Consider the following 10,498-nt stretch of genomic DNA (forward strand, 5'->3'; position numbering starts at 1 on the left):
TCTAAGAAAATGTTTCATTATTAAAATAGGATTTAGTTATTACTGTATTACAAGTTGTTAGAAGGGGATGTGTAACAATAAGCTGAACTATATGATCGACTATGTCATTCATCCAGTACGATATACAAACATAAAAACAGTTCGTTTTAGTTTATTCTCGTAAAGCCACAAAGTGCTAATTTTATGTTCGTAGTTGACACCTAGTCAAAATAATTCATCGTTAATTTTTGGATAGCTTTTTATTCATTCAATAGTGAAGCTGTCTGTCACTCTTATAGTGTACCTACAACTCTAAAATATGTAATTCATTTTTTTGCGAGAGGAATCTATATAAACTACCTGTACACTGAGAGATTTAATGAAGTTATATGGCATTGTTAATGTTTTATTACACTGTTTTACAACATTTTTCCAACTAGTGTAACAACATTATTACAGCAACAACAGTAAAACACAAGTTGCTATGACAGCAGTTAAACATACTTTCTGGGAAAACCAAAAACCACAAAATTTATTATTCTTTATTTCAAAAACCTCAATACTCAATCAAAATTAAGGGCTGTAAGTCAGGAAGATGCGTGAACGATGACTGGTTCATTTCTGCCATACAACAGTCCCATATAAGACTTGTTCTCTTTCGTCATTACAAATAGTTGATTTTGCTGGTTGTCTGTGAAAATTTTCAGGGTATACCATTGACGCAAGAAAACCTGTATACAAAATAAAATAGATGAAGCTTGGATACTAAATGACACAAGTTGTAGATGTTTAAACAAAAATAATGCAGGTGCTAGACCTAAATATACAGTTTTAATATTCATAAATGTTTAACTAATACGGGCAACAATCTTGTTTTGAGCAGTATTTGATTGGATATTGGAAGACAAGTATCTGTGATCAAAGAAACGAAAGGAATAGTTTAGTTTTCAAACAAAACTTATCACTGTGTAACAGTAATAGTTTATTATAATATAGTTTTGTCGCCACCATAATGTAACACTGGCAGTTTATAACTATGTAACTGTGTCGTAACACTGATAGTTTATTACATAATCACAATATGTCACTGATAGTTTATGACAATATAATTGTGTCGCAATCCTTCATGCAATGAAACAACATGAACCAGATATTTAATCAAATTTATTACACTCCAAAACAACTATAAAAAGTCACAATATTTCTTTACAAAAAAAAAAAGATACCATTTTAAAATCATTGAAACTGTATTTGTGATCATTAAATATATTCAAAGTTTGATTTGCGAAAATAATTCATTTGTAGATAACTGCTTCTGCTCTTTCATATGTTAACTAGTTTTATCCTGAATTAGATTACACACTACTAACTGTTTTTTATTATTATTAAACATTAGGGACTTAAATACATTTAAATAATGTACAAAAAGATATTATTATTATAACAAGGCAATTAATGAAATGATGCAATACAGGTTCAATATTAATTCATTATAACAAGGCAATTAATGAAATGATGCAATATAGGTTCAACATTAATTCATTATAACAAGGTAAATATAAAATGATGCAATATAGGTTCAATATTAATTCATTATAACAAGGTAAATAATGAAATGATACAATATAGGTTCAATATTAATTCATTATAACAAGGTAAATATAAAATGATGCAATATAGGTTCAACATTAATTCATTATAACAAGGTAAATAATGAAATGATACAATATAGGTTCAACATTAGTTCATTATAACAAGGTAAATATAAAATGATGCAATATAGGTTCAATACTAATTCATTATAACAAGGTAAATAATGAAATGATGCAATATATGTGCAATATTAATTCATTTTTAAATACTTTTAAGTCTGAACAAAAGTTACAGAATATTAAGTTTATTGAGACAAAAACCGAAGTAGACAATTGTTAAACAAAAAAATCCACCTTATGTAACACAAAACTTCGCGGAAACTCACTAAAATAACTTAAGTTTCGATTTCAAACACAAATCCAGTTTCTTAAGAAGTGATATAAAACATTTTTGTTTATTTGCCATTTGTATTACATCACTATTTTACGGAAGTATTTAAATTTACCGAAAATTCAAGACATTCGAAACAGAAAATTTTCATTTGATTTTAGTGCTGTTAAACTATGAGTTAATTAAAAATTAATATTTATTAGTATAGAAGTAGCGATCTCAAATAATTGAATATTCTTTAAACTAAGGTAAAGGCGAACACAACTAACATTACATTTATTCCATACAAACTACCATAACTCACCAATGAAAGAAATACTTCCGATCAAACAAAATGTTCCAAACCATCCGAAAAATGGAATAATTACTTGAAATGTCGGAGGCCAGATAACAACAGAAGTACCCTACATGAATACACAAGGTAACTAAGTAGTTAGATGTATAACAAAACATTTATCAGTAAAGTGGTGGATCAGTAAAACAAAACAAAAACCAGTTGTCAAACTTTAATGTTGATAAAATAAAGATATTAATAAGAAAGATAGAAAGATATAAACTGTTATTAAGTGGTTACAATGGCTAAGAAATGGATTTTACTATTAAGATTTGATAATTACAGGCAAAACGAAATGTTTACAATATGTAAGAGTAAGTCATGTTAAAATGTAAACCATTCCATAAACCATAGCTGTGTGTTCCTGTTTAACTTCTGGATTCTCTTCGTACTTACCGTTAAAATGTAAACCATTCCATAAATTATAGATGTGTGTTCCAGTTTAACTTCTAGATTCTCTTCGTACTTACCGTTAAAATGTAAACCATTCCATAAATTATAGTTGTGTGTTCCTGTTTAACTTCTAGATTCCCTTCGTAATTACCGTTAAAATGTAAACCATTCCATAAACCATAGCTGTGTGTTCCAGTTTAACTTCTAGATTCTCTTCGTAATTACCGTTAAAATGTAAACCATTCCATAAACCATAGCTGTGTGTTCCTGTTTAACTGCTGGATTCTCTTCGTACGTACCGTTAAAATGTAAACAATTCCATAAACCATAGCTGTGTGTTCCTTTTTAAAGTTTAGTTTCTCTCAATACTTACCGCTACAAAGTTAACTATTCCATAACTCATAGCTGTGTGTTCCTTTTTAAAGTTTAGTTTCTCTCAATGCTTACCCCCTACAAAGTTAACCATTCCATAACTCATAGCTGTGTGTTCCTTTTTAAAGTTTAGTTTCTCTCAATGCTTACCCCCTACAAAGTTAACTATTCCATAACTCATAGCTGTGTGTTCCTTTTTAAAGTTTAGTTTCTCTCAATACTTACCGCTACATAGTTAACTATTCCATAACTCATAGCTGTGTGTTCCTTTTTAAAGTTTAGTTTCTCTCAATACTTACCGCTACAAAGTTAACTATTCCATAACTCATAGCTGTGTGTTCCTTTTAAAGTTTAGTTTCTCTCAATGCTTACCCCCTACAAAGTTAACTATTCCATAACTCATAGCTGTGTGTTCCTTTTTAAAGTTTAGTTTCTCTCAATACTTACCGCTACAAAGTTAACCATTCCATAAACCACAGCTGTGTGTTCCTTTTTAAAGTTTAGTTTCTCTCAATACTTACCGCTACAAAGTTAACCATTCCATAAACCATAGCTGTGTGTTCCTTTTTAAAGTTTAGTTTCTCTCAATACTTACCGCTACAAAGTTAACTATTTCATAACTCATAGCTGTGTGTTCCTTTTTAAAGTTTAGTTTCTCTCAATACTTACCGCTACAAAGTTAACTATTCCATAACTCATAGCTGTGTGTTCCTTTTAAAGTTTAGTTTCTCTCAATACTTACCGCTACAAAGTTAACCATTCCATAAACCATAGCTGTGTGTTCCTTTTAAAGTTTAGTTTCTCTCAATACTTACCTACTACAAAGTTAACTATTCCATAACTCATAGCTGTGTGTTCCTTTTTAAAGTTTAGTTTCTCTCAATACTCATCGCTACAAAGTTAACTATTCCATAACTCATAGCTGTGTGTTCCTTTTTAAAGTTTAGTTTCTCTCAATACTTACCGCTACAAAGTTAACTATTCCATAACTCATAGCTGTGTGTTCCTTTTTAAAGTTTAGTTTCTCTCAATACTTACCGCTACAAAGTTAACCATTCCATAAACCATAGCTGTGTGTTCCTTTTAAAGTTTAGTTTCTCTCAATACTTATCGCTACAAAGTTAACTATTCCATAACTCATAGCTGTGTGTTCCTTTTTAAAGTTTAGTTTCTCTCAATACTTACCGCTACAAAGTTAACCATTCCATGAACCATAGCTGTGTGTTCCTTTTTAAAGTTTAGTTTCTCTCAATACTTACCGCTACAAAGTTAACTATTCCATAACTCATAGCTGTGTGTTCCTTTTAAAGTTTAGTTTCTCTCAATACTTACCGCTACAAAGTTAACTATTCCATAACTCATAGCTGTGTGTTCCTTTTAAAGTTTAGTTTCTCTCAATACTTACTACAAAGTTAACCATTCCATAAACCATAGCTGTGTGTTCCTTTTAAAGTTTAGTTTCTCTCAATACTTACCGTTTAACTATTCCATAACTCATAGCTGTGTGTTCCTTTTAAAGTTTAGTTTCTCTCAATACTTACTGCTACAAAGTTAACCATTCCATAAACCAAAGCTGTGTGTTCCTTTTTAAAGTTTAGTTTCTCTCAATACTTACCGCTACAAAGTTAACCATTCCATAAACCATAGCTGTGTGTTCCTTTTTAAAGTTTAGTTTCTCTCAATACTTACCGCTACAAAGTTAACTATTCCATAACTCATAGCTGTGTGTTCCTTTTTAAAGTTTAGTTTCTCTCAATACTTACCGCTACAAAGTTAACTATTCCATAACTCATAGCTGTGTGTTCCTTTTTAACTTATACTTTCTCTTATTACTTACCCCTACAAAGTTAACCATTCCATAACTCATAGCTGTGTGTTCCTTTTTAAAGTTTAGTTTCTCTCAATACTTATCGCTACAAAGTTAACTATTCCATAACTCATAGCTGTGTGTTCCTTTTTAAAGTTTAGTTTCTCTCAATACTTATCGCTACAAAGTTAACTATTCCATAACTCATAGCTGTGTTCCTTTTTTTAAAGTTTAGTTTCTCTCAATACTTATCGCTACAAAGTTAACTATTCCATAACTCATAGCTGTGTGTTCCTTTTTTTAAAGTTTAGTTTCTCTCAATACTTATCGCTACAAAGTTAACTATTCCATAACTCATAGCTGTGTGTTCCTTTTTAAAGTTTAGTTTCTCTCAATACTTACCGCTACAAAGTTAACCATTCCATAAACCATAGCTGTGTGTTCCTTTTTAAAGTTTAGTTTCTCTCAATACTTACCGCTACAAAGTTAACTATTCCATAACTCATAGCTGTGTGTTCCTTTTTAAAGTTTAGTTTCTCTCAATACTTATCGCTACAAAGTTAACTATTCCATAACTCATAGCTGTGTGTTCCTTTTTAAAGTTTAGTTTCTCTCAATACTTATCGTTACAAAGTTAACTATTCCATAACTCATAGCTATGTGTTCCTTTTTAACTTATACTTTCTCTCAATACTTATCGCTACAAAGTTAACTATTCCATAACTCATAGCTGTGTGTTCCTTTTTAAAGTTTAGTTTCTCTCAATACTTACCGCTACAGAGTTAACTATTCCATAACTCATAGCTGTGTGTTCCTTTTTAAAGTTTAGTTTCTCTCAATACTTACCGCTACAAAGTTAACCATTCCATAAACCATAGCTGTGTGTTCCTTTTTAAAGTTTAGTTTCTCTCAATACTTACCGCTACAAAGTTAACCATTCCATAAACCATAGCTGTGTGTTCCTTTTTAAAGTTTAGTTTCTCTCAATACTTACCGCTACAAAGTTAACTATTCCATAAACCATAGCTGTGTGTTCCTTTTTAAAGTTTAGTTTCTCTCAATACTTACCGCTACAAAGTTAACTATTCCATAACTCATAGCTGTGTGTTCCTTTTTAAAGTTTAGTTTCTCTCAATACTTACCGCTACAAAGTTAACTATTCCATAACTCATAGCTGTGTGTTCCTTTTTAAAGTTTAGTTTCTCTCAATACTTACCGCTACAAAGTTAACCATTCCATAAACCATAGCTGTGTGTTCCTTTTTAAAGTTTAGTTTCTCTCAATACTTACCGCTACAAAGTTAACCATTCCATAAACCATAGCTGTGTGTTCCTTTTAAAGTTTAGTTTCTCTCAATACTTACTGCTACAGTTAACTATTCCATAACTCATAGCTGTGTGTTCCTTTTAAAGTTTAGTTTCTCTCAATACTTACCGCTACAAAGTTAACTATTCCATAACTCATAGCTGTGTGTTCCTTTTTAAAGTTTAGTTTCTCTCAATACTTACCGCTACAAAGTTAACTATTCCATAACTCATAGCTGTGTGTTCCTTTTTAAAGTTTAGTTTCTCTCAATGCTTACCCCCTACAAAGTTAACTATTCCATAACTCATAGCTGTGTGTTCCTTTTTAAAGTTTAGTTTCTCTCAATGCTTACCCCCTACAAAGTTAACTATTCCATAACTCATAGCTGTGTGTTCCTTTTTAACTTATACTTTCTCTTATTACTTACCGCTACAAAGTTAACTATTCCATAACTCATAGCTGTGTGTTCCTTTTTAAAGTTTAGTTTCTCTCAATACTTACCGCTACAAAGTTAACTATTCCATAACTCATAGCTGTGTGTTCCTTTTTAAAGTTTAGTTTCTCTCAATACTTACCGCTACAAAGTTAACTATTCCATAACTCATAGCTGTGTGTTCCTTTTTAAAGTTTAGTTTCTCTCAATACTTACCGCTACAAAGTTAACCATTCCATAAACCATAGCTGTGTGTTCCTTTTTAAAGTTTAGTTTCTCTCAATACTTACCGCTACAAAGTTAACCATTCCATAAACCATAGCTGTGTGTTCCTTTTAAAGTTTAGTTTCTCTCAATGCTTACCAAAGTTAACTACAAAGTTAACTATTCCATAACTCATAGCTGTGTGTTCCTTTTAAAGTTTAGTTTCTCTCAATACTTACCGCTACAAAGTTAACTATTCCATAACTCATAGCTGTGTGTTCCTTTTTAAAGTTTAGTTTCTCTCAATACTTACCCCTACAAAGTTAACTATTCCATAACTCATAGCTGTGTGTTCCTTTTTAAAGTTTAGTTTCTCTCAATGCTTACCCCCTACAAAGTTAACTATTCCATAACTCATAGCTGTGTGTTCCTTTTTAAAGTTTAGTTTCTCTCAATGCTTACCCCCTACAAAGTTAACTATTCCATAACTCATAGCTGTGTGTTCCTTTTTAACTTATACTTTCTCTTATTACTTACCGCTACAAAGTTAACTATTCCATAACTCATAGCTGTGTGTTCCTTTTTAACTTATACTTTCTCTTATTACTTACCGCTACAAAGTTAACTATTCCATAACTCATAGCTGTGTGTTCCTTTTTAAAGTTTAGTTTCTCTCAATGCTTACCCCCTACAAAGTTAACTATTCCATAACTCATAGCTGTGTGTTCCTTTTTAAAGTTTAGTTTCTCTCAATGCTTACCCCCTACAAAGTTAACTATTCCATAACTCATAGCTGTGTGTTCCTTTTTAAAGTTTAGTTTCTCTCAATGCTTACCCCTACAAAGTTAACTATTCCATAACTCATAGCTGTGTGTTCCTTTTAAAGTTTAGTTTCTCTCAATGCTTACCCCTACAAAGTTAACTATTCCATAACTCATAGCTGTGTGTTCCTTTAAAGTTTAGTTTCTCTCAATGCTTACCCCTACAAAGTTAACTATTCCATAACTCATAGCTGTGTGTTCCTTTTTAAAGTTTAGTTTCTCTCAATGCTTACCCCCTACAAAGTTAACTATTCCATAACTCATAGCTGTGTGTTCCTTTTTAAAGTTTAGTTTCTCTCAATGCTTACCCCCTACAAAGTTAACTATTCCATAACTCATAGCTGTGTGTTCCTTTTTAAAGTTTAGTTTCTCTCAATACTTACCGCTACAAAGTTAACTATTCCATAACTCATAGCTGTGTGTTCCTTTTTAAAGTTTAGTTTCTCTCAATACTTACCGCTACAAAGTTAACTATTCCATAACTCATAGCTGTGTGTTCCTTTTTAAAGTTTAGTTTCTCTCAATACTTACCGCTACAAAGTTAACTATTCCATAACTCATAGCTGTGTGTTCCTTTTTAAAGTTTAGTTTCTCTCAATACTTACCGCTACAAAGTTAACTATTCCATAAACCATAGCTGTGTGTTCCTTTTAAAGTTTAGTTTCTCTCAATACTTACCGCTACAAAGTTAACCATTCCATAAACCATAGCTGTGTGTTCCTTTTTAAAGTTTAGTTTCTCTCAATACTTACCGCTACAAAGTTAACTATTCCATAACTCATAGCTGTGTGTTCCTTTTTAAAGTTTAGTTTCTCTCTCAATACTTACCGCTACAAAGTTAACTATTCCATAACTCATAGCTGTGTGTTCCTTTAGTTGTGTGTTCCTTTTTAAAGTTTAGTTTCTCTCAATACTTACCGCTACAAAGTTAACTATTCCATAACTCATAGCTGTGTGTTCCTTTTTAAAGTTTAGTTTCTCTCAATACTTACCGCTACAAAGTTAACCATTCCATAACTCATAGCTGTGTGTTCCTTTTTAAAGTTTAGTTTCTCTCAATACTTACCGCTACAAAGTTAACCATTCCATAAACCATAGCTGTGTGTTCCTTTTTAAAGTTTAGTTTCTCTCAATACTTACCGCTACAAAGTTAACTATTCCATAACTCATAGCTGTGTGTTCCTTTTTAAAGTTTAGTTTCTCTACTTACCGCTACAAAGTTAACTATTCCATAACTCATAGCTGTGTGTTCCTTTTAAAGTTTAGTTTCTCTCAATGCTTACCCCCTACAAAGTTAACCATTCCATAACTCATAGCTGTGTGTTCCTTTTTAAAGTTTAGTTTCTCTCAATACTTATCGCTACAAAGTTAACTATTCCATAACTCATAGCTGTGTGTTCCTTTTTGAAGTTTAGTTTCTCTCAATACTTATCGCTACAAAGTTAACTATTCCATAACTCATAGCTGTGTGTTCCTTTTTAAAGTTTAGTTTCTCTCAATGCTTACCCCCTACAAAGTTAACCATTCCATAACTCATAGCTGTGTGTTCCTTTTTAAAGTTTAGTTTCTCTCAATACTTATCGCTACAAAGTTAACTATTCCATAACTCATAGCTGTGTGTTCCTTTTTAAAGTTTAGTTTCTCTCAATGCTTACCCCCTACAAAGTTAACCATTCCATAACTCATAGCTGTGTGTTCCTTTTTAAAGTTTAGTTTCTCTCAATACTTATCGCTACAAAGTTAACTATTCCATAACTCATAGCTGTGTGTTCCTTTTTAAAGTTTAGTTTCTCTCAATACTTATCGCTACAAAGTTAACTATTCCATAACTCATAGCTATGTGTTCCTTTTTAAAGTTTAGTTTCTCTCAATACTTATCGCTACAAAGTTAACTATTCCATAACTCATAGCTGTGTGTTCCTTTTTAAAGTTTAGTTTCTCTCAATACTTACCGCTACAAAGTTAACTATTCCATAACTCATAGCTGTGTGTTCCTTTTTAAAGTTTAGTTTCTCTCAATACTTACCGCTACAAAGTTAACTATTCCATAACTCATAGCTGTGTGTTCCTTTTTAAAGTTTAGTTTCTCTCAATACTTACCGCTACAAAGTTAACTATTCCATAACTCATAGCTGTGTGTTCCTTTTTAAAGTTTAGTTTCTCTCAATACTTACCGCTACAAAGTTAACTATTCCATAACTCATAGCTGTGTGTTCCTTTTTAAAGTTTAGTTTCTCTCAATACTTACCCCTACAAAGTTAACCATTCCATAACTCATAGCTGTGTGTTCCTTTTTAACTTATACTTTCTCTTATTACTTACCGCTATAAAGTAGATAAATCCATAAATCATAGCTGTGTGTTTCTTTCCAAACACTTCAGCAACTACGGCAGGAATACACACAAACTCGACAGGAAACGTAGCAAATAGTCCACAAATCCACATTATGAACATCACTTTTCCTCCGTGAGATGACGGCACTAACGTAAATAGCAGCACTGTCTTCAGCCCCATCAAAATCAAACTAGTTAACTACATATTAGGAATATGCAAAACAGTTTTAGAGAAATCACAAGAATGTCCTTAAAAATGGTGTACTGTATTACAAATTAATACATTGTACACTGTAATACAAATTAATACACTGTACACTGTAATACAAATTAATACACTGTACACTGTAATACAAATTAATACACTGTACACTGTATTACAAATTAATACACTGTACACTGTAATACAAATTCATACACTGTACACAATAATACAAATTCATACACTGTACACAATAATACAAATTCATACACTGTACACTGTAATACAAATTCATACACTGTACACAATAATACAAATTCATACACTGTACA

At 31.5% G+C, this 10,498-nt stretch overlaps 1 protein-coding gene across 1 annotated transcript; it reads right to left on the reverse strand.

Annotated features, from left to right (window-relative positions):
• Window positions 1–507: 507 nt before the first annotated feature.
• On the reverse strand, window positions 508–10,160 carry LOC143228163 (uncharacterized). Its single transcript, XM_076459474.1, has 3 exons — window positions 9,954–10,160; window positions 2,267–2,366; window positions 508–710 (listed from the first exon to the last, which is right to left on the reverse strand). Exons 1-3 carry the CDS (start codon window positions 10,143–10,145, stop codon window positions 595–597), a joined length of 408 nt encoding a protein of 135 aa, XP_076315589.1. The 5' UTR covers window positions 10,146–10,160; the 3' UTR covers window positions 508–594.
• Between the last annotated feature and the right edge of the window lie 338 nt (window positions 10,161–10,498).

This window comes from Tachypleus tridentatus, chromosome 10 (assembly GCF_004210375.1).
Source record: "Tachypleus tridentatus isolate NWPU-2018 chromosome 10, ASM421037v1, whole genome shotgun sequence".
Classification (NCBI taxonomy): domain Eukaryota; kingdom Metazoa; phylum Arthropoda; class Merostomata; order Xiphosura; family Limulidae; genus Tachypleus; species Tachypleus tridentatus.

Excerpts from the sequence above, each read along its gene's own strand:
- LOC143228163 (XM_076459474.1), bottom strand. The coding sequence starts at position 10,145 with ATGGGGCTGAAGACAGTGCTGCTATTTACGTTAGTGCCGTCATCTCAC. Across the intron at positions 2,367-9,953 it reads GATTTATCTACTTTATAGCG|GGTACTTCTGTTGTTATCTG; the intron begins GTAAGTAATAAG and ends GTATTCATGTAG. Across the intron at positions 711-2,266 it reads CGGAAGTATTTCTTTCATTG|GTTTTCTTGCGTCAATGGTA; the intron begins GTGAGTTATGGT and ends TTTTGTATACAG.